This window comes from Scyliorhinus torazame, chromosome 9 (genome assembly GCF_047496885.1).
Source record: "Scyliorhinus torazame isolate Kashiwa2021f chromosome 9, sScyTor2.1, whole genome shotgun sequence".
NCBI lineage: Eukaryota > Metazoa > Chordata > Chondrichthyes > Carcharhiniformes > Scyliorhinidae > Scyliorhinus > Scyliorhinus torazame.
Genome location: NC_092715.1, coordinates 119,505,242 through 119,530,303, shown reverse-complemented (window position 1 = coordinate 119,530,303; position 25,062 = coordinate 119,505,242). Strand labels below are relative to the sequence as shown.

General features: G+C 44.7%; 1 protein-coding gene across 12 annotated transcripts in view; it reads right to left on the bottom strand.

Moving 5' to 3' along the window:
* Positions 1 to 25,062, bottom strand: part of srp19 (signal recognition particle 19) — a 418,259-nt gene that overhangs the window by 240,538 nt on the left and 152,659 nt on the right. For 8 of the 12 annotated variants that reach the window (XM_072516441.1, XM_072516450.1, XM_072516439.1 and 5 more), the window contains exon 3: positions 5,824 to 5,908. The exons of the other annotated variants lie outside the window; for them this stretch is intronic. In XM_072516441.1, the coding sequence (XP_072372542.1) occupies positions 5,824 to 5,908 (85 nt within the window). The remainder of the gene's footprint in view (positions 1 to 5,823; positions 5,909 to 25,062) is intronic. 12 annotated transcript variants of the gene reach the window in all.

The following is a 25,062-nucleotide window of genomic DNA, read 5'->3' as shown; positions in this document are numbered from 1 at the left end:
TAACTTGGGCAAGTGTGGAAGTGTGAAAATTGCATCAAGACAACAAAACCTAAACAAGTCATTTCTTATCTCAACCGTGCTTATAGTGATAAATGAGCAAATGAACCTAGTGGCAAGGGAGAGCTTCGACAAAGCTCTAGGTTGAAGGCCTAGACCGAGTAAGTTGGGAGGGGGGCACACCTCTCCTCCCTGCCCCCAACCTTGCAGGCGCATTCTCCAGCACACACCCCTCTTCTCCATTGAGGGCGGGGGCTTCCCATTATGTGTAGTGGTGGGGGAGAAGGGTTTGCCCCCTGACAGTGGCAGTGCTGGGGGAACTCCACAGCCTCGGCCCTGAACCCTGGGGCTTCCAGGCACTTCCACACCCCTGCATGGTCATCATGACTGGTTTTCTATTTCAAAAACCTGTAGTGATTCCCGCTGGTGTGACGTCACACCGGCAGGAGGCAACATCTAACGCGCCTAGAAGCATCGACATTAAGCTGTATAATGATATTAAAATACATTTAAAGTCATGGAAATTATTACATCGCCGGCGTGGCGAATGGGCCGACAATAGCTTAATCTAAGTGCAGATTTCACCAGAGTGTAGGGGAATTTGGTGAATATAGAAATTTGGTGAGGTGGGAATAAGAAGTGCTACTTGATATATGAAATATAAATATGAACAAAACATGAAATTAAAACTGTTACAGTAAGACCAAAAACAGAATGAAATTTAACAAATTAAACAAGATATTTCCTAGATTAAAAAGTAGTAGACAATTGAGAGCTATTTAAAACCTGAAAATCTAATTAGTTAAATAAAATTTAAGAAAGCAAGGGCATGTGATGTATTGCTACTGTCAGGTGAGAGCAAGATGGTAGATACCGGTGTGATCCACAACAACCACGTTTGCAGCAAGTGTCTGCAGCTCAAAGAACTTTGTCACAAAGTTAATGAGTTGGAGTCCGAGCTTCAGACACTGCAATGCATCAGAGAGGGAGAAAGTTACATGGACACTTTGTTCCATGAGGCATCAGGAAAGGGAGGGTATGGCTACGAGTGAGGCATAAATGGCGATCCGTAAGGTAGCACTGAAGAAGCCTCAGTCCCTGAAATTGTTCAACCGGTGCGAGATTGCTGGGAGGATGAACAAACTGACCACAGCACAATGAAGTGGTATGGAGGCCATTACATTTGGGGAAGTAGAAAGGAATGCAGCAGTAGTAGTAGTGGTGAGTTTCAGTATTTTGGGGGGGATAGATACTGCACCACACAGTCACAAGCATAAGTCCTGAAGGATATATCACCTGAATGATGCCAGGATTACGAGCATTCGCTTAGGTCCAGAGAGGAATTTGGGCGGCCCGGTGGTGCAGTGATTAGCACTGCTGCCTCTCAGCTCCAGAGTCCTGGGTTCAATTCCAGCCTCAGGTGACTATGCGGAATTTGCACTTTTTCCCAGTGTCTGCGTGGGTTTCTTCCGGGTGATCCGGTTTCCTCCCACAGTCCAAAGATGTGCAGGTTAGATTGATTGGCCATGCTAAATAGCCCCTTAGCATCCAAAAAAGTTAGGTTGGGTTACTGGTTTATTGGGTGGAAGTGTGTGCTTAAATAGGGTGCTCTTTCCAAGAGTCTGCACTTTTTCTTGCCCAATGGCCTCCTTCTGCACTGTAAATGGGAGGGAAAGATCCTGTTGTCATGATCCATGAAGGTACATAGGGAGGACTAAGGAAGGTGTTCTTCTGAGGGAGTATAAGTAGCTGGGGGTTAAATTAAAGAATAGAATCATAAAGTTAATAACCTTTGGATTAAGTCTTTAGCCACAAGAATTCTTTTTATTAAGATCAAAGAGTTGACATGTAGATCAAAGATTGGTGGGGGAGAAATGGGTTTAAATTCATGGGACACCAACACCTGGACTGGAAAAAGAGAGCTGTTCTATGGGGCAGGTTTCAACTAAACCATGCTGGGACCAGTATCCTTTTTCAAACAAAAGACTTGGACTCTAGAGAGGCCTTTAAACTGAACAGTGGGACGGGGAGGGCCGAAGTGAAGAGAAATTTAGAAAGTTAAATAACAAAGACATGGTAATAGTGCAAGGTAGTGATCAGGAACATGATAACCAAGAGGGAGACTGAAAAGATCAGAGTAGGGAAAAATGGTAAAAAGACAAAATTAAAGGCTCTTTATCAGATTGCGTGCAACAGTTGCACCAAAATAGATTAACTAACAGCTTAAGTAGAAATTAATGGAATGATCAGATGAAGGTTCAAACACAGACTTGAAGATAGAGGCAAATGGAGATACTCAATGAGACAGAGATAGAGGCAGACAGAGAGATTTTAAGAAACTGAGATAGAGGCTGATGGAGACAGACACAGGCAGATGGAGACAGAAAGATGCAGATGAATATAGTTACTGAGACACTCAGAGAGAGGGAGATGGAGATACACATTCACTCAGAGATGGAGGCAATCTCTTTGCCAGGAATTTCACTTCTATCACCATTGCAATGGTACTGCACGGATTGTAGCATTCTTTACTGGTGAATTCCCAGCATGGGAGTCCTTGTTCACAATTCTCTTAAGGTTAATGTGCAGGTTCAGTCAGCAATTAAGAAGGCTAATGCAATGTTAGCATTCATGTCAAGAGGGCTAGAATACAAGACCAGGGATGTGCTTCTGAGGCTGTATAAGACCATAAGACATAGGAGCGGAAGTAAGGCCATTCGGCCCATCGAGTCCACTCCACCATTCAATCATGGCTGATTTCAACTCCATTTACCCGCTCTCTCTCCATAGCCCTTAATTCCTCGAGAAATCAAGAATTTATCAACTTCTGTATAAGACCATAAGACATAGGAGCGGAAGTAAGGAAATAAGGCTCTGGTCAGACCCCATTTGGAGTATTGTGAGCAGTTTTGGGCCCTGTATTTAAGGAAGGATGTGCTGGCCTTGGAAAGGATCCAGAGGAGGTTCACAAGAATGATCCCTGGAATGAAGAACTTGTCGTATGAGGAACGTTTGAGGACTCTGGGTCTTTACTCGTTGGAGTTTAGAAGGTTGAGAGGGGATCTTATTGAAACTTACAAGGTACTGCGAAGCCTGGATTGAGTGGACGTGGAGACGATGCTTCCACTTGTAGGAGAAACTAGAACCAGAGGACACCATCTCAGACTAAAGGGGTGATCCTTTAAAACAGAGATGAGGAGGAATTTCTTCAGCCAGAGGGTGGTGAATCTGTGGAACTCTTTGCCGCAGAAGGCTGTGGAGGCCAAATCACTGAGTGTCTTTAAGACAGAGATAGATAGGTTCATGATTAATAAGGGGATCAGGGGTTATGGGGAGAAGGCAGGAGAATGTGGATGAGAAAATATCAGCCATGATTGAATGGTGGAGCAGACTCGATGCGCCGAGTGGCCTAGTTCTGCTCCTTTGTCTTATGGTCTTATATAGCTGGACTGGGTCATCAAACTGTCCAAGAAGCCAATCACATGAAAACGTTTTCACAGTCATCCAACCAGGGAATAGAAAGCAGAAAAACAAAAATCGCTAAAAAAATTAAAATGCTTTACATATAGAATCATATAATTTAGAGTGCAGAAGGAGGTCATTCAGCCCATCGAGTCTGCACCGGCCCTTGGAAAGAGCACCCTACATAAGCCACACCTCCACTCAATTCCCGTAAACCCAGTTAACCGACCTAACCTTTTGGACACAAAGGGACAATTTAGAATGGCCAATCCACCTAATCTGTACATCTTTGGACTGTGGGAGGAAACTGGAGCACCCGGAGGAAACCCATGCAGACACGGGGAGAAAGTGCAAACTCCACACACAGTCACCCGAGGCCGATTTTGAACCCGGGACCGTGGAGCGGTGATGCAGCAGTGCTAACCACTGTGCCACCACGCCATCCTAGTAAAATAAAGATTGGATTATACACTTGGCATCATCGGAAAATCAAAAATATTCTGACACTTAAAAAAAAATGTTAAGTTTTAAAAATCTAATACTTATTGAACAGCTTTTGGTTAACATGGAACTATTCTTTCAGGGCTAGTTCTGTTGTTTAGCAAATTTTATTAATCACCTCACTGTTGAATTATCAAGTGACACCCGATTGAACAGGGTGAAATCTTTTGTGGGGTTTCTAATGGTGAAATGGGAGCAGGAAAATTGAACTTCTCACTGATTTCAACGATTGGTGCCTCTGGATGGGAGGCACAATGCATGCAGCCCGCATGCGGTGGTGCAATGAGCTACAGACTGTAACTATAGGATTTCTGCACTAATCTGTTCATGCCTGACTGACTCATGTTGCAGTCTATATCAAAGGGATTAAGACAGCAAATAATGACAGTTTGTGGGGCGGCACGGTAGCACAGTGATTGGCACTGTTGCTTCACAGCGGCAGGAACCCGGGTTCGATTCCCGGCTGGGTCACTGTCCGTGCGGAGTCTGCACCTTCTCCCCTTGTCTGTGTGGGTTTCCTCTAGGTGCTCCGGTTTCCTCCCATAAATCCCGAAAGACGTGTTTTGAATTGGACATTCTGAATTCTCCCTCAGTGTATCCGAACAGACACCGGAGTGTGGCAACTAGGGGATTTTCACAGTAACTTCATTGCAGTGTTAATGCAAGTCTATTTGTGACACTAATAAAGATTATTAAATCACCAGGTAAAATCTGGCCTTTGAAACACATGAAGAGACTTGCCAATGTAACTTGTCCCATTTTCCAACAAGTCCCATTATAAACACTCTTTTGTTGCCCTGACTTCCATTTTTGAGGCTACAGTCGGTCTCTACCCTCATCTTATGTCCTTTGTGCTATGACTGAAATATAATCATTTAATTTGGAATGAAATACTATTTACAATAGAGTACAAACTGCACTAAAATCGGATCTTATTCCATTGTATATTTACAAAGAAATAATATATCCTGTACAAATGAATGATTGAATATATGGATTGATATTTATTGTCACATGTACCGAAGTACAGTGAAAAGTATTTTTCTGCGGCCAAGGAAACGTACACAGTATGTACATAGTAGACAAAAGAATAATCGACAGAGTACATTGACAATGGTACATTAACAAATTTGACCAATTCTGCTTTAATTTCAACAATGGGATTTTCTAACCCATTCTGCAGTAACATACAGCTTTGAGAATCTCTCAATCTCACGTTATTCAATCTCACATACAGCAACATCTGTTTGTCATCAAAATTTGCTTTGTCTGTTCATAAGATCATATAATTAGTTGTTACAAACTCTCATTTGGTGCATCCTGATGCTGAAGAATATGGTGCAAATAGACATACAACCAAAACCCAAATCATAATTAATAAATATCTCAAAACGCCAACAATCCACATGCTTTAAAGATGAGTATTAATATTCCAATATAGTGCATCACTCTAGCCCTTTAAAGCTCAGTGCGCCTATTTCCCATTATAAACATGAAGTTTTAATGTCTTCATTAATACATAGACGATCTTGGGACATTAAGGAATCCTAAAACCAAAGTTCTGAAAACTGAGGTTTGAAAATATATTTTGTATTTGTATGGAATCTGCAAAATGTGAACAGATTTTATACTAGGCACCGCAAAAACTATAGCTACCTAAATCACCTTGAACCGGTGATTCAAGACAAAAAACAGAAGAGAAAATTGAGAAATTATGATTTCCAAGGAGTAGTTGATTGTTTATTTCAGAAATAATCTGAGAAATATCACTAAGATTTCATTTTAACAGGTGAATCTACTTCTCTTAATGACTGTCTAAAACGGAGGTAAAATGTCATTACCATTGTGTACTACAAGACTTACCTTTTATTTGTTCCAGTAGGCCAACCTGTCCAGCAGAAGCCAGAGCCTCGTCTTCAATGCTACCCTGCAGTTGCTTCAGGACTTCCTGCAGCACGAAGTGAAGCACAATCAGAATGGCTGTAATCATACTGAATACTGAAACTCAAGTCAAGCTGCATGCTGCTCTGCAGCCATGCATACCAGCCTTCAGCTGAATTGAATCAACCAGCACCAAAGAGCATCACAAAAATCATTTAAGGCCTACCAGGTTTCTAATTCCATTTTATAAGAGGAACAACTGAAGTTAAATACTGAACCAGCTATACAAATGTTCACATATTTGCTATGGCCTAGCACTTGAACTGGTTGATATTTCTGATCTTTCTATTCTCTTGGTAAAAGTGCTCACCTACATCTGAAACTACTTTTCTTTGCCACAAGAGAACCCTGTCAAGGAAAATGTTCCCAACAGATCTTGGTAAAGGCACACATTTAACTAACATAAATGCTGCCAGTGTATTGATTTCAATTGCACTTGGGATTGATTGATATGTATTAGCATTGTGCAGTTCCAAGCAGGAGCTGCTGCTCTTACTTGCAATTCTTCCCATTATTTTGAAAAAATGAAGCTTGTGGTTACATAACAATTTCACATAGTCACCTTGGTGAATGCTGAGCACCTCCATGTTCTTCTTCCGGCTGGAAAACACAAGCCTATAAACTCAAATGGGTGAATGAGTACTGGGCCAGTAATCGTTGTCCATCCCCAAGTGTCCTCAAAAAGGTGGTTGTGCCTTCTTGAACCCCTGCAGTCAACCCACAAAGCTGTTTTAGTATTTTCCAGGATTCTGAACAGCAAGTGAAGGAACGATGATAGATCTAAGTGAAGATGGCGTGTGGTTTGGAGGGTGGGGTTTCCATGTGTCTGCTGCCATTGTCCCCCCAGGTGGTAGAGGTTGCAGGTTTGGAAGATGCTGTCAAAAGATCCTTGGTGAGTTGCAGCAGTGCATATTGTAGATGGCACACACTGCTGCACTGTGCGTTGGTAGTAAGGGAGTGAATGTTTAAGGTAGTGTATCGGGTACCAATCAAGCTTCTGCTTTTTCATGGAGTTGCTGAGCTTCTTGCATATTGTTGGAGCTGCACTCAGCCAGGTAAGTGAAGAATCCTTCTGACTTGTGCCTTGTAGATGGTGGACACACTTTGGTAAATCAGGAGAAAAGTTATCATGGAATTCACAGCTTCTGACCCGCTCTTGGTCACAATATTTAGATGGCTGGTCCAATTAATGGTAAATTAATTGATCAATGGTAATGCTCATGCAATTCAAACGTATGATCTATAAATATGAACTTATGAGTATAAACCCAAGATGGATACTTTTCTACACAACAAAACGGGGCCAAGAGGTCAGGTGGCCTTTTCTTTCCTGTCAATACACATTGAACTGCAAGGACCCTGAGCTAATCTTCGTGTCTGGACACATCTTGATGAAGTCATTAAAATGTAAATGATTCTTTGAGAAGTCATCAAAATACAAACTACTTGTGGTTAAAGGCTGCACTTCAACAAATTAAAAACTGGTTTCACGAAAACGTTGCACACTTTTCAAGTCCAAAACTTCAAATAAGCAAACTGATGTGAAAAGCTCTATTTTATCAAGGCGGTATGCGGATGAATGATACCAGGACTTTAAGGTAACATCAGAAACTATTTAGGAGAACAATGGAAAGAAATGCAGTGTCACTTGACAAAAACTAGACTTCAGGTAAGGGGATTTATTCAAGGCATATTCTGAGCAGAAAAGACAGAAATCTGTGAAGGGGAAAGCCCCTGCCTAAGAAACGCCTGTAGACAGTCAGGTTGGCCTCTACTCGAGGAGCTATATCAGGGGTTCACTCAAGTTTTCACCCCAGGGAAAAGCAAATGTAACAGAGAACTTTTGAAATCCCCAAATCTAAACACATGCCACTTTTGTAATCACAATCTTTTACTGAGTGTGTGTATCTGTATGAGTGCGAGAGTGGGTGTACATGCATATATTCAAGTGTTTGAATAACAAACATTTCTCTTTCTTTTAAATTCTACAAGAAAATCTGACATCTATCCTTAGTAGGCAATCACAGCACACAGGGTTAAAATATTTTTTAAAAACATGGCGTCTTCCGTTAAGTGAGAGGTAAGAAGATCTCTCCACTGTCCATGAAAATGTTGATTGTGGGTGACAATGGTAATATCAGTAAATGTCAAGAGGAGATGGTTAGATGCTCTCTTGTTGGAGATGGTAATTGCCTGGCACTTGTGTTGGTCTAACTTTACTTGCCGCTTATCAGCCCAAACCTTAATGTTATCCAGGTCTTGCTGTGTGCCAGAATGGTCTGCTTCAGTATCTGAGAGGTTGCAAAATGATACTGAACACAGCGCAATCATCAGTGAACATTCCCACTTCTGACCTTATGATGGAAGGAAGGTCATCGAGAAAGCAGCTGAAGATGGTTGGGCCTAGCACATTACCCGGAGGAACTCCTGCAGTGATGTCCTGAGACCGAGATGGTTGACTTAACTCATCTTTCTTTATGCAAGTTATGACTCCAACCAGCAGAGTTTCCTCTCTCCATTTCCATCAGTTTCCTTAAGAAACCATTGTGAGGGGGGCGAAGACCTCACGCTGCATATTTTGATAAAATCTATATAGATATCCTTCTGGCTATTTCTAAAATTCTAAAAACTGGACAAAGATCTTTCAGAATGGCTGAAGCTAGGTCTACCTGTGACCATCAAACAAAAGGAGCTACCTGGCAGTATCAGGGAAACTTGATCCTTGTTATTTCTGAAGAGACTCCAATGGGATGCACAGATCAAATTCTAATTCAAAAAGGACTATACAAAGACATTCTGCATATCATAGCCAAGGCTACCAAACTTCTGCTCCAACTCAATCTGCAAGTTTGTTGATTACACGACCGTAGTGGGTCGGATCTCAAACAACGATGAGTCAAGGGTACAAGAGGGAGATGGAGAACCTCGTGGTATGGTGCAATGACAACAATCTCTCGCTCAATGTCAGCAAAACTGAAGAGCTGGTCATTGACTTCAGGAAGCAAAGTGTCGTACACGTCCCTGTCTGCATCAATGGTGCCGCGGTGGAGATGGTTGACAGCTTCAAATTCCTTGGTGTGCATATCAGCAACAATCGGGGGCAGCACGGCAGCATTGTGGATAGCACAATTGCTTCACAGCTCCAGGGTCCCAGGTTCGATTCCGGCTTGGGTCACTGTCTGTGCGGAGTCTGCACATCCTCCCCGTGTGTGTGTGGGTTTCCTCCGGGTGCTCCGGTTTCCTCCCACAGTCCAAAGATGTGCAGGGTAGGTGGATTGGCCATGATAAATTGCCCTTAGTGTCCAAAATTGCCCTTAGTGTTGGGTGGGGTTACGGGGATAGGGTGGAGGTGCTGACCTTGGGTAGGGTGCTCTTTCCAAGAGCCGGTGCAGACTCAATGGGCCGAATGGCCTCCTTCTGCACTGTAAATTCTATGATAATCTATGAAACCAGAGTCTACCCATCTGGGAAAAAGGGTCTTCTTAATGGTTGGGACATTTAACAAACTTAGGGACCCAGGCGAGAGATACACATACTATGTGAAAGACAATGCGGATAGGTAGGAGGGGCAAAATGGCACTTCTCAGTCTGCTATTTATAATCCAACAAGCAAGTCTCACAGAAAAAAAGAGCTCTCTGCCTAGATGAAAATCACTTGTCACAAATAGGCTTCTAATGAAGTTACTGTGAAAAGCCCCTAGTCGCCACATTCTGGCGCCTGTTCGGGGAGACTGGTACAGGAATTGAACGCACGCTGCTGGCCTTGTTCTGCTTTACAAGCCAGCTGTTTAGCCCACTGTGCTGGACTGCCATCTACACTGCTTCCACTAGAAATTCTTTACGATCACCTACAAAATTGATTCATCTGTGCATGCCTATCTCATCCTGTGAAGTCAACGCAACCAGAAAAATGAATTGACCAGCATCGGTTTTCAGCTCACAGACCTCAGTGAAAAAATACGACAGTGGACTTTGATTCTGGAACCCACGTGAAACAATACGTTTTTTCCCTGAGATCTCTGCCCTGTAAATCTCTTTTCTCTCTCCGTCTTTTGCATGAGTGAACAGGGGACAAGGTTGTGATCCTCCTCCTGTGGTTTGAGAGTATGCAAACAACTAACCCCGAGTTCATCCCATCTTGAGTTTATTCTGGGGTTATTAATAGAAATTGGACAATACCAAAACAGAGGGGTTGGGAAATACACCACTATTTATATAGCAGGAAGCAAATCAAAACCACCTGTTTACAGACATGAAGTTAGGGGAGAAATTAGTGGTTTAAATTAACCTCCCCTTCTGTCAGTAAAACCTTGGATGCCCTCACTTGATCAAATGCTACCTTGATGCCAAGGACAGTCACTCTCACTCCTCGAATTCAGCTCTTTAGCCCAATGCTGTAATGATGCCAAGAGCTACGTGGTTGGCAGAATCCAAACTGAGCATCAGTGAACAAATTATTGCTGTGTAAGTGCCACCTAATAGCACTTTTTGTGATGCCTTCCATCACTTTGACGATGATCAAGAAGAGTAGCTTGATCGGATGGTGATTGCTGGATTGGATTTGTCCTTTTTGTGAACAGTACATACCGTGGTAATTTTCCACACTGTCGGGAAGGTACCAGTTATGTAGCTGTGCTGGAACAGCTTGGCCAGGGATGCGGCTAGTCCTGGAACATAAGTCTTCAGTACTGTTACTGGAATATTGTCAGGGCCATAGCCATTGCAGTGTTCAGTAGCTTTTGTTTTTCTTGAGATCACAAGGAGTGAAGCAAATTGACTGAATGCTGCCATGTCATGCTGGAGACCTCAGGAGGAGGCTGAAAGGGATCATCCACTCAGCACTTCTGGCTGAAGATGATTGAAAATGTGCAACATTGTCTTTTGCACTTATGTGCTCGCCTCTCCTATCATTAGACTGGGATGTGAATAGGCGAGAAGCTGTGCTCTTACTCCAGTTCAGTTAAAAAGATTTTGTCTGTGCATAGAACAGCAGTTTTTCGAAAGGCTGGCAGCTTAAAAAGTAATTTGAGACAGGCAAGAATCTTCAAGCAGCGTCCTGAAGGATATTGCTTTCTCAAAGTGGTTCATCCAAGACATCTCTTTACAGCAAGTATTTCGGGGTCTGCTAACTGTATTTAAAAGTGCATTTTGACCAGAGATGGGTTTTGTTTGCGTGGAGATAAAGATAGCAGTTAGGATTGTTGGTTTTAGTGTATTGGTAAGCACTGCTTAACTGGTAATTGAAAGCTATTTGTCTTTATGATGTCAAAGTTAGTAATAGAGTGTTGGTAATAAAATTTGTTTTAATATACCATATTCCTATTTGTGGTGAAATCACTCCTGGAGCGAAGTATCCTTTCCTCACAGTCTTACAATTAAATAAAATATTGGGGGTTCGGTCCAGTATCCTAGCAACTGTTGGGGTCTGGTACAAGAGCGACACAAGAGGAAAACCCTAAGTTCAGCCCAGGACGCATGGAATTGGATTCATCATCAAGAACAAGCTTGTCGACCGACTCTTCGTAGGCATCAACCAGCGTATCATGACCCTCCATCTACAACTTACCAAGAACCAGCAGGCAATGGTCGTGAATGTCTTGGCCCCAACCCTTGATGCCAATGATGAGTCCAATAAAAGCTCCTCCCTAGACACCATACTCTCCAATATTCCTAAAGATATCATCCTCCTTAGGAACATCAACTCCAGGGTTGGAAAGGACTCCCAACTCTGGAAAGGAATCATTGGAAAGGAGGGAGGTGGGAATTGCAACTCCAACAGGGTTCACCTGCCCACCAAATGCTTGGTATACCAACATCTCATCATTAACACGCTATTCCCCCCAAAAAGTAAGTTCAAAACTTTCTGGAGACATCTACAATCAAAGCGCTGGCACATGATCAACATAGTCATCAAGTCATCATCAGATCCAGACCAGAAAAGGATGCCCTCATCATCAAAGCGATGACAAGTGCAGATGATTGCTGGACAAACCACAGATCATCCGCTCCTCTAAGTCTGTCAAACTTCACAAGAAGCAACGCAAGATGAAGAAACAGCTCAGAAAAAAAGTTCAATGTTGAGTGGCTTCAAAAGCCAATTATGCAAGTGAACTTCAAACAATGTCTTCCCCAAAATCTCCAGGGACCATTCTAATGGATGGAGGAAAACTGGTAAGAGCCGAAGACAGCCATAATTTTACGCTGTGAAGAAACCATTGGCTACAAGACCAGGAAACACCAAAACTGGGTCGCGTGAAAGACCACACTATCCAACACTTCATTGAAAAGAAGAGGAAAGCTCTCCAAACCCGGCAAAACAACATAACCAGGAAGGCAAAGAGGAGAGCTCATCAATCAGCCAGGGAAGAGATACAAATAAGAACTAGGGAAAACAGAAAGCAATGGTGGACTAAAAAAAACGAAGGAGCTGCAATTCCTTGCTGATGAGCACAACATCCAGGGCTTCTTCAGTGCCAACGCAATATATGGATCCTGTACCCTCGGCCTCAAATGTGGAGTATGGATAGAACCCTCTTGACAGACGGAGAAAACATCACTCTTCGATGGAGAGAACACTTCAAAGAACTCCTAAATCATGCTACAATCATAGATGAGGACATGTTTGAGAAAATCCCTCAACCCGGGTAACTGTCTGTGTGAAGTTTGCACTTTCTCCTCATGTCTGCGCGGGTTTCCTCCGGGTGCTCAGGTTTCCTCCCACAGTCCAAAGATGAGCAGGTTAGTTGGATTGGCCATGCTAAATTGCCCCTCAGTATCCAAAAGGATAGGTGGTGTTTCTGGGGTAGGGTGGAGGCATGGACGTAGGGTGCTCTTTCCAAGGCCGGTGCACACTTGATGGCCTGAATGGCCTCCTTCTACACTGTAAATACGATGATCTATGATCTTCCGATCAAAGATGATCTTGGGCTCCCACCAAGTGTGGACTAAGTCGAAGCCGCCATTAAACACTTGGAGAAGAGATCATCCATCACCTCAATCAGCTGTTCCTGAAAATCTGGGACAGAGATGAAATTCCTGCCAACCTCAGGGATGTCATCATTGGCACCATCTTCAAGAAAGGAGAATAAGCATACGGTGGGAACTACAGAGGAATTTCCCTACTCTCCATCGCCAGGAAGATCATCACCCGAATCCTCGCTAGCTGCCTCTCCCAGTCTCTGATGGAGTCCTTCCAAAAAGCCCGTGTGCCTTCTGATCAAACCGTGGAACAATGGACATAGTTTTCACTGCTTGGCAACTTCAGAGAAATGCCAGGAGCAACATTAAACACTCTACATGGCCTTCATTGATCTGACCAAGGCTTTTGACTCAGTCAATCTAGAAGTGGTATGAAAGACCCTGTGTCAAAGGCTGGCTGTCCAAAGAAGTTCATCAACATTCCCCGACTCCTCCGCGAAAAGATGTCAGCGACAGTCCTCGCTGACTGAAATTAGACCTTTTTTTAATTTGAAATATATTTTATTGAAAATTTTTCGATCACAATTTTTTCCCCTTACGCATCAAACATAAGAAAAAGAAAATTTAACAGTACATGTAACATAGTAACCACAGTCTAATAACAAGTAACTAACCAACATGGTAAACTAATCATTTAACATATAATAAAACTTCCCCTCCCCCCACCCCCCTCCCCTCTCCCCCCTGGGTTGCTGCTGCTGGTCATCTATCTTCCCTCTAGCGTTCCCCTAGGTAGTCGAGGAATGGCTGCCACCGCCTGGTGAACCCTTGAGCCGATCCTCTCAGCGCAAACTTCATCTGCTCCAGTTTTATGAACCCCACCATATAGTTTATCCAGGCCTCCAGTCCGGGGGGCTTCGCTTCCTTCCACATGAGTAAAATCCTACGCCGGGCTACTAGGGACGCAAAGGCCACGACATCGGCCTCTTTCGCCTCCTGCACTCCCGGCTCATCCGCAACTCCAAATAAAGCTAACCCCCAGCCTGGTTTGACCCGGACCTTCACCACCTTCGAAATCACTCCCGTCACTCCCCTCCAATACCCCTCCAGTGCCGGGCACGACCAAAACATGTGTGTGGTTTGCCGGGCTACCGCCGCACCTCCCACACTTGTCCTCCACTCCGAAGAACCTGCTCAACCTTTCTCCCGTTATGTGTGCTCTATGTAGCACCTTAAATTGAATCAGGCTAAGCCTGGCGCATGATGAAGAGGAATTTACCCTGCTTAGGGCATCAGCCCACATACCCTCCTCTATCTCCTCCCCGAGCTCTTCTTCCCACTTTCCTTTTAGTTCGCCCACCAGCTCCTCCCCCTCTTCTCTCATCTCTCGGTATATCTCTGACACCTTGCCCTCTCCGAACCACACCCCCGAGAGCATTCTATCCTGGATCCCCTGTGTCGGGAGCAATGGAAATTCCCTCACCTGTTGCCTTGTGAACGCCCTCACCTGCATATACCTAAAAAAGTTTCCCCGGGGCAGCTTATACTTTTCCTCCAACGCTCCCAAGCTCGCAAACGTCCCGTCTATAAATAAATCTCCCACCCTCCTAATTCCCAACTGGTGCCAGCTCTGGAATCCTCCATCCATCTTCCCTGGGGCAAACCTATGGTTGTTCCTGATTGGGGACCCCACCAGGGCTCCCAGCACACCGTTCTGTCGCCTCCATTGTCCCCAGATATTTAATATTGTCGCCACCACTGGGTTCGTGGTAAATTTTTTTGGTGAGAGCGGTAGCGGCGCCGTCACCAACGCCTCTAGACTCGTCCCTTTACAGGACTTTCTCTCCAGTCTTTTCCACGCCGCTCCCTCTCCCCCCCATCATCCACTTACGGATCATCGCCACATTGGCGGCCCAATAGTAGTCGCCCAAATTCGGCAGCGCCAGTCCCCCTCTGTCTCTGCTACGTTGTAGGAACCCCCTCCTTACCCTCGGGACTTTCCCTGCCCACACGAAGCTCGTGATGCTCCTGTCTATTTTTTAAAAAAAGGCCTTAGTAATTAGTAAAGGGAGACATTGGAACACAAATAGGAACCTCGGGAGGACCGTCATCTTAATTGCCTGCACTCTGCCCGCCAATGACAGTGGCTGCATGTCCCACCTCTTGAAGTCCTCTTCCATTTGTTCTACCAATCGTGTCAGATTAAGTCTGTGCAAGGTTCCCCAGCTCCTGGCGATCTGAATCCCCAGGTATCGGACGTTTCTTTCCACTTTGCTTAGAGGCAGGCCTTCTATCCCTCTACTCTGGTCCCCAGGGTGTATCACGAAAAGTTCACTCTTCCCCATGTTAAGCCTATATCCCGAGAAATCTCCGAACTCCCTCAATATCTGCATGACCTCTGTCATCCCCCCCACTGGGTCCGTCACATACAACAGTAGGTCATCCGCGTAGAGCGACACTCGGTGTTCTTCTCCCCCTCTAATCACCCCTCTCCATTTCCTGGAGTCTCTCAGCGCCATGGCCAGTGGTTCAATTGCCAACACGAACAGTATTGGAGATAGCGGGCATCCCTGCCTTGTTCCCCTGTATAGTCGGAAATACTCCGATCTTTGCCGATCCGTGACCACACTTGCCGTTGGGGCCCCATAAAGAAGTTTGACCCAGCTAATAAACCCGTTCCCGAACCCAAACCTCCTTAGCACCTCCCATAAGTACTCCCACTCCACCCTGTCAAATGCCTTCTCTGCATCCATTGCCGCCACTATCTCTGCCTCCCCCTCTACTGGGGGCATCATTATCACCCCTAATAGCCGTCGCACGTTGACATTTAGTTGTCTCCCCTTTACGAACCCTGTCTGGTCTTCGTGCACCACCCCCGGGACACAGTCCTCTATCCTCGATGCCAGCACCTTTGCCAGCAATTTGGCGTCCACATTCAATAGTGAGATAGGTCTATAGGACCCGCACTGCAGCGGATCTTTATCCCGTTTCAAAATTAGCGATATCGTCATCTCCGACATTGTCGGGGGTAGAGTCCCTCCTTCCCTGGCCTCGTTAAAAGTCCTCACCAACAGCGGGGCCAGCAGGTCCACATATTTTCTATAAAATTCCACCGGGAACCCATCTGGTCCCGGAGCCTTCCCTGCCTGCATATTCCCCAGCCCCTTAATAACCTTGTCCACCCCAATTGGTGCCCCCAGGCCTTCCATCTCCTGCTCCTCCACCCTCGGGAACCTCAATTGATCTAGGAACTGCCGCATCTCCTCTTTTCCCTCCGGGGGTTGGGACCTATGCAGTCCTTCGTAAAAGGTCTTAAATACCTCGTTTATCTTCCCTGCTCTCCGCACCGTAGCTCCCTTTTCGTCTCTAATTCCCCCTATCTCCCTCGCCGCTGTCCTCTTTCGCAGCTGATGGGCCAACAGGCGACTAGCTTTTTCCCCATACTCATACCTCACCCCCTGTGCCTTCCTCCACAGCACCTCCGCCCTCCTGGTGGTCAAAAGGTCGAACTCCGTCTGGAGTCATCGTCTCTCCCTGTACAGTCCCTCCTCCGGGGTCTCCGCAAATTCCCTGTCCACCCTGAAGATCTCCCCCAGTAGTCTTTCCCTTTCCTTGGCCTCTGTTTTCCCTTTGTGGGGCCTGATGGAGATCAGCTCTCCTCTGACCACCGCTTTTAGTGCTTCCCATACCACTCCCACTCGGACCTCCCCGTCGTCATTGGCCTCCAGGTACCTCTCGATACATCCCCGCACTTTTCCACAAACTCCCTCATCCGCCAACAATCCCACATCTAATCGCCAGAGTGCTCGCTGCTCCCTCTCCTCTCCAAGTTCCAGGTCCACCCAATGTGGGGCATGATCCGAAATAGCTATGGCTGAATACTCAGCTTCTTCCACCCTCGAGATCAACGACCTTCCCAAAACAAAAAAATCTATCCGGGAGTACACTTTATGAACATAGGAGAAGAAGGAGAACTCCCTGGCCCTCGGTCTAAGAAATTGCCATGGATCCACTCCCCCCATTTGGTCCATAAACCCCTTAAGCACCTTGGCCGCTGCCGGCCTTCTTCCGGTCTTAGATCTGGATCTATCTAACCCTGGGTCCAGCACGGTGTTGAAGTCTCCTCCCAATATGAAGTTTCCTACCTCCAGGTCCGGTATACGTCCCAACATCCGCCTCATAAATCCCACATCGTCCCAATTCGGGGCATATACGTTAACCAACACAACCTCCATTCCCTCCAGCCTGCCACTCACCATTACATATCTGCCTCCACTATCTGCTACAATGCTCCTTGCTTCGAATGCTACCCGTTTCCCCACCAGTATGGCCACCCCTCTATTCTTTGCATCTAGCCCTGAATGGAACACCTGTCCCACCCATCCTTTCCTTAACCTAACTTGGTCCGCCACCTTCAGGTGCGTCTCCTGGAGCATAGCCACGTCTGCCCTTAGTCCTTTCAAGTGCGCGAGCACTCGGCCCCTTTTAATCGGTCCATTTAGGCCTCTCACGTTCCACGTGATCAGTCTCACTAGGGGGCTACCTGCCCCCTTCCCGTGTCGACTAGCCATCACCTTCTCTAGGCCAGTCCCACGTCCCGCTTCCGTGCTCCCACTCGTTCCCCAGGTGTCGCATTCCAGCCCCGACCACCCACTCTTTAGCCAGTTCCTCTTTGATTTCCGCAGCAGCAACCCTGTTATCCCCTCCCCCCCCCCCCCCCCCCCCCCGCTAGATCCCCCTCTAGCGTGATTGCTCCCCCCATATTACTTCCGCAAGCCAGCTGACTTCAACTGACCCCGGCTACTCCTGCTTACTCCTTGACCCCCCCCCCCCAGTGTGGGGAACTCCCATCTACCTTGCGCCTATCTTCCCGCCATTATCTTTCTGGCACGGGAACATCTCTATAGCTGACCCGCCTCTTGTGGCGCAGCTCCCTTTCCCATCCCACTCCCATTCCTCATCATCCGCCGATGTCCCTTCTTTCCCCCCCCACCGGCGCCCACATTTCTTAGTGTCTCCCCCCTTCCCAATTTACTTCTCTATTTACATCGACAGTAACATTTCCCTGCAATATCAGTCCCGATCCAATTTCTCATCTTTAATAAAGGTCCATGCTTCTTCCGCCGTTTCAAAATAGTGATGTCTCTCCTGGTACGTGACCCATAGTCGTGCCGGCTGCAGCATCCCGAACTTCACCTTCTTCTTGTGTAACATCTCCTTGGCTCTGTTAAAACTCGCCCTCCTTCTCGCCACCTCCGCACTCCAATCCTGGTACACCCGTACCACTGCATTCTCCCATCTGCTACTCCGTACCTTTTTGGCCCATCTCAGTACCACTTCTCTATCTTTAAAGCGGTGAAATTGCACGATTGTCGCCCTAGGTGGTTCTCCCGCTTTTGGTCTCCTCGCCGGGATCCGATGAGCCCCCTTCACTTCTAAGGGGCCCAAAGGGGCCTCAGCTCCCATCAACGAGCTTAGCATCGTGCTCACATAAGCCCCGCAGTCCGCTCCTTCCACTCCCTCAGGGAGACCCAGAATCCGAAGGTTCTTCCTTCGTGCTCTGTTTCCTAGGGCCTCAATCCTTTCAATGCACTTTTTGTGGAGCGCCTCGTGCGTCTGTGTTTTGACCGCCAGGCCCAGGATCTCGTCCTCATTATCCGTCACCTTCTGCTCCACCACGCGGAGCTCTGTCTCCTGGATCCTTTGTGCCTCCTTAAGCCCCTCAATTGCCTGTAGCATCGGGGTCAGCACCTCCTTCTTTAGTAGCTCCACACACCGTCTTAGGAATTCGTCTTGATCTGGCCCCCATGTCGCCTGGGCTTTCTCCGCCGCCATCTTGTTTCTTTTTCCTTTCTGTCCCTATCGTCGAGGATTCCTCGCGCTGCAGCCGCCGCCGCCGATATTATCTTCTTTCGTTGGGGGGGGGGGCTCCCTATTCACTCACCCCACACCGGGTTTCGTCGCGCGAAAATTTCCCGTTGGGGCTCTTAAAAGAGCCCGAAGGTCCGTTGGAGCTGGAGCCGCCGAAACGTGCGGCTTAGCTGGTCATCGCCGCAACCGGAAGTTCCCTGAAATTAGACCTTTGAGGACAAGATTGGAGACAAGCAGGAATGTGGCATTGCCACCCTTTTCTCAGTCTTCATTGCCACCTTCCTTCACCTGGTCAAGAACAAGGTACCCTGTAGGATGAACGGAAAACTTTTAAAAATCAACTGATTGAAATCCAAGAAGAAAATTATCCTGATATTGCTCGTGGAACTTCAGCATTCGGCTGACATCGGCATCTCCACTCTCTCAGAAGAGAATCTCCAAGCCATGCTTTACACCTTTGTGCAAGCATACCGAAGAATCAGTCTCAGCCCAATCTGCCCCGAGACAAGATTTGATCTCTCCCTCCATCCAGATCAATTAAGGAACTCTACCAAACATGGAACATTTTCCTTACCTGGCGAGCCACCTATCATCTGAGGCTGACATTGATGCGGAGATCCAACATTGTATCCAATCGGCAAGTGCCTCCTTCGGATGAGTATCTTTGACAACCGCAGCATTCATGCTGACACTAAGATAGTCGTGTACAAGGCAGTCGCCCTCCCAGCTCTTTAGTTTGGCTCAGAAACTTGGACTACAAACAGACCCCACTTTAAGGCCCTGGAGAGGTACCATCAAGGCTGTCTGAGATGGATTCTCTACATCAACTGGGAGGGCAGGCGTACTAACATCAGCATTCGTGAAGGAGTCAAGAGCACCAGCATCGAGGCCATGATCATCCAAAACCATTTTGCTGAGCTGCCCATGTGCTTAGGATGTCAGAGTCTTGACTGCCAAAGCAATTCTTCTTCAACCAGCTTAAGGAAGGCTCCTAAACAAGATGAGGACAAAGAAAGTGCTTCAAAGACACCCAGAAGCCTTACCTCAAGAAATGCAATAAAGACGTCAACGCCTGGGAGATCTTTGCTCAGGAGAGACCTACTTAGACGAACCTCCTTATTGAAGGGACACAATTCTTCGAGGACACCAGACGACAAAAGGAGGCCCGGAAAAGGAGCTTGAGAAAGGAACACTAGCGATCTAGAGCCCAAGGACCGATCCTACCACCCAGAAACATCTGCCAAGTGTGCGGTCGAAGCCGCACCTCTAGGATCGGGCTCAACGGCCATGCTAGGGCCCACAGAACTCATGACCCGTAACATGGAGTTTCTTAAGTGGATAATCATATTCATTAGTGAATGATTGCCATAGACGATGACTTGTGGAACCTTCTCCAGCTAGTTATTTAATTGCCCACAACTGAATGCGACAGGACTGCAGATCTTTGAATTGATCCATTGGTTGTGAGATTGTTGAGCTCATATATATTACATACTGCTCCCACCGTTTAGCAGGCATGTAGTCCAGCCTTGTGGCTTCATCAGGTTGACACCTCATTTTAAGATATTGTAGGTCTTCTCCTGCCACTCCTCCAGTCTTCATTGAATCAAATGTGTTCAGATGCGGAATTATAAAAGCACAAGTATGGTATAGGACAAATTCTGAAGACATTTCTTGTTGGCAAAGGCCAGGCAGCAGCATCTTTTAACTCAGCGGTAAGTTTGTGTCATTGTATTTTTAGAGATTTTTCACTGCATGTATTTCACATTGTGGACACTCAAACCCAGATCATTAATTATCTATAATCCTCTTAAACTTCTTTAAGGACGACAATAATTAATTTAAATGAAAATGTATCAAAAATAATTTTTTAACATTTGTTTTCTTCATGTTACTTCACTGCTAAAATAATTACAGAGCTCCAATGCAAAGCTAGCCCACAAGAATGTGCTTATGGGGACCAATTATAAATTGGTTCTTCAGCCTTTAGCAACACTTCCGCTTATATTGTTGCAGAAGAGGTACAAATGTCTAACAAGAACATCCTCTTTCTCTTGAAAGCGGTTTCTTTCTTAGTAAATCAAGGCAGCTTCTGTTTGCAATTCCTGTGCAGTGTTTTTAGCTAGGCAGGAAGGAAACTACATTCCGGCTATGTAATTCACAGATTCTGAAAGATAATAGATATTTTTAAAATCAAAAGCAATTTAACCATATGTCAACAGGAAACTGTAGCTGGAAAAAAAAACTCTGCACAAAATATCCTGCAGTAAAGAAACTACTCCATTACACTTTTTCCCATCTCACGCTGGTGCCATACAGATATATTCCTTGCAAACTCTTTTTAAATTAAACAAAGACCTGTATTTAAATAGCACTTTTGCCAGCCTCAGGGTGTCTCAAAGCATTTGGGGAGGGTAAACAAAGCTAGGGAATACACAATAAATGGGAGGCTATTGGGAAGGGTATAGACAGTGAGGGACTTTGGGGTGCAAGAAGATAGGTTCCTAAAGATGGGAGAGGACAGTGTAAATAAGGTAGCAAAGAAAGTACATGGAATGCTTTCCTTTATTGGACGAGATATGGAATAGAAAAGCAGGGATGTAACGATGCAACTGTATAAAAACACTAGATGGGCCACAGCTGGAATTGTGTGTACAGTTCTGATTGCCACGTTACAGGAAGGGCATAATTGTTCTGGAGATTTACAAGAATGTTGCCAAGGTTTGAAAATTGCAGCTAAGAGGAAAGATTGGATAGGCTGTAGTTGTTTTTCTTGGGGCTGAGGACTCTGAGGAGTGACCAGATTGTGGTGTACAAGATTGAGTGTCCTAGATAGGGTAGTCAGGAATGCCCTGGGGGAGTGTTGGAATTTAATGCCTGTTTTGGAGGTGGAGGTTGTCATGTGAAAGTACCTTGAAGACATGGATGTTTAAGCAATGTACCTTTAAGAAAACAGTGATGTCAGAGAGTGGGTGGAGCTGGGCTTTAGATCAGCCATTTTGCAGTTTTCAGTTTCAGTTTGAAAAAGCAGCTTGTGTGTGTCTGTGTTTCCAGAGAGCTGCAGTTTGGAGGAAAAGAGCTTGGGAGTGTCTGTGTTTTGTAGTGAGCTGAATTTGCTGTGAGCTCTGCCATGAAAAACTATCTCTGGGTCATTTGGGTGACTTAAACTCAAAATAGTAAAGCCCTTAACCTGATGTGATTCTGTTTAAAGGTGTTAAGTCTCTTGGAAGTTTGAAGGAACATTTTGAGGAATTACTTACTGTTGCAATATTTTCTGAGTTATCTTTGAAGTAAGGGGTGTTAAGAGATCCAATGTTTATTTAAGATGTTAAGTTGAGTTCATGGAATAAACATGGTTTTGTGTTTAAAAACCCATGTGTCCATAATTGTAATCCCACACCGAGGGAACAAGCCGTGTGCTAGGAAAAGCAACAAATACATTAAAGGGGGGGGTTGGTTGAACTCCATGATACATTTTGGGGTTCTGAAAACGTCTCGCCCATAACAAGGTAAAAACCCTCAACTCATTTAAAAGGTATTGCGATATGCTATTACCTGCAGGACTATGGATGCTGGAAGGTGAAATTAGAATGGACAGCTAGTCTTTTATTTTTCTGTTGGTACAGACATGATGGGCTTAATAGACACCTTCTGTGGCATTACCTTTCTATGGTTCATCGCATTTTACAGTAAACAAGCAATTTTGAAGTGTAGACGGTGTTTAATGTACGAAGCCCAGCAGCAAATTTGCGCATAGAAAGCTCCCTCGGACAGTAAATCAAATAATGACCAGATAATCTGTTTTTATGATGAAGCTGCTTTGAGGGATAAATTTTGGCCAAGTCATCAGACATAAACTCTCTTGTTTCTGCTCAAATGTGACATGGGATCTTTTACATCTATCTAAGTGAGCAGACAGGGCTTTGGTGTAATGTCTCATTTGAAATACAGCTCCGAGTGCAGCACTCATTCGATAGTGCACGCACATCAACCTAAATTGGTTCTAATCTTAATTATCACCTTTTTAAAAATTGTTTTATCCTAACATTCCACATTTACAGTTAAGTATTTAATAGGGAAAGGAGATTTGCTCATTCAAAGCAAAGAGTAGGCATGGGAAAAACTCTATTATATAGTTCATTCCTGGATCCAGGAGAACATGACAGACACAAGCCACTGGTGTTTGGCATGACCTGCTCAGGTCTTCAAATATTTTATATCAAATATCCCTACAAATTTAAGAAACGACCCTTAAATTATATCTCCCAAGATAAGGCTCTGTTCCATACTTGAACTTCATTCTTAATTTAATTTTAGTGCTTTTTCCACAAATAAACTACCATTATTAACATTTTAAAAATTAGGTAGTAAAATTACAATCTTCTAATAAAATCAGTCTTCGAATCAAAACTGCTGCTGCTTTCCAATTATATAAACATGTGGCCAAGGCTCCTTCAAGAGACAGAAATAATTAAATAAATGAATGTACCATCGTGGCTGAACTTCCACTTCAATGTTTTTTTCTCCTTACACTATCCATATTTCTTTCTGTCATTAGTATTTCGAAATCTGTCATACTCAATGACTGAGCTTTCACAGTCCTTTGGGGTAGAGAATTCCAAAGACTCATTTTGGTCCTAGTGGCTTCCCCCTTATTTCAAAATTGGATCTCCTAGTTCTAGATTCCCAACCAGGGGAAACATCTTACCTGTATCCACCCTGTCTATCCCTTTAAGTATTTTGTAGCTTTCATTCTTTGAAACTCTATGCAGGCCCAGTTTCTCCGCTCTCTCTTCATAGGACAGTCCTGCCACCCCGAGAACAGTCTGGTGAACCTTCGTTGCACTTATCTATGGCAATAATATCCTTCCCAAGCTAAGGGGACTAAAACTGCACACAATATCCAGGTGTGGTCTAACCAAGTTTCTATACAATTGAAGCAGGACTTTGCTGCTCTTGTATTCAAATCCTCGTGTGATAAATGTTGGCATACCATTAACTTTCCTAATTGCTTGCTTCAATTACATGTCAGCCATCAGTGACTTACTGATGACAACTTGTCAGTACATCTTTGTACACCTACATTTTATGTACCCTTACACTCTCTAATCTCACCATTTAAGAAATATTCTGCACATCTGTTCCTCCTACCAAAGTGGATAACCTCACATCATATCTCTACATCATATTCCATCTGCCATATTCTTGCCCACTCCTCTCGAAGCCACTTTGCAATTTCTTCACCACACACACTCCCTTAGCTTTTCATCATCCATGAACTTATAAATATTACACTTAGTTCCCACATCCACATCAGTGATATGTATTGTGAACAGGTGGGGCCCCAAGTACTGATCCTTGTGGCACTCCACTCCTCTCAGCCTGCCAAAACGAGAATGACCAGTTTAGTCCTACTCTCTGTTTTCTGCCTGTTAGCGAATTCTTATTTCATACCAGTACATTACCTACTATCCTTTAATTTTGCTAACCAGCCTCCTGTTGGGGACTTTATCAAAAGCCTTCTGAAAATCCAAGGGCACCATGTTCACCAACCGCCCTTTGCAATTGTTCGTAATTTCCTCAAACAACTTTTTTTTTTTAAATTTAGAATACCCAATTCATATTTTTTTCCCCAATTAAGGGGCCATGTAGCATGGCCAATCCATGCTGACTTATGCCCAACCAGATTATTATCCACATGTCCATTATTCACATCTTTTATAATGGATTCTAGCATTGTCCCTACTATTGATGAAAAGCTTACAGTACTGCAGTATTCTGTTTTCTCTCTCCCTCCCTTCTTAAACAGTGAGGTGACATTTGCTACCTTCCGATCTACAGGAACCATTCCAGATTCGGGAATTCTGTAGTTTTGGGAGATAACCACCAATGCATCCATCATTTCCAAAGCTACTTCTTCCAACACGCTGGGATGTAGAACATCAGGTCCCAGGGACTTATCAACCTTCAGACCGCCCATTAATTTCTTTAACACAACCTTCTTAGGAATATAAATATCCTTCAATTTCTCATTCTCTTTAGTACCTTGGATCTCTAATTTTTTTAAGAACTCTTGTATCTTCTTTAGTGGAGACAGACATAAACTAATCATTTAGCTTTCCTGCCATTTGTCCATTAACCAAACATTTCATTTTTATGTACTTATAGAAGCTTGCACTGTCCATTTTTATAGTTTTTGTTAGTTTACATTCATATTCTATTCTCCCTCATCAGTTTCTCGGTCCTTTGCTGTATTTAAAATCCTCTCAATCCTCAGGTTTACTACTATTTCTTGTAATCTTATAGGTCTTTCTTGTAACTCCGTACCACCCTTAACTTCCTTTATTAGCCATGGTTGCCTATCTTTTCTTT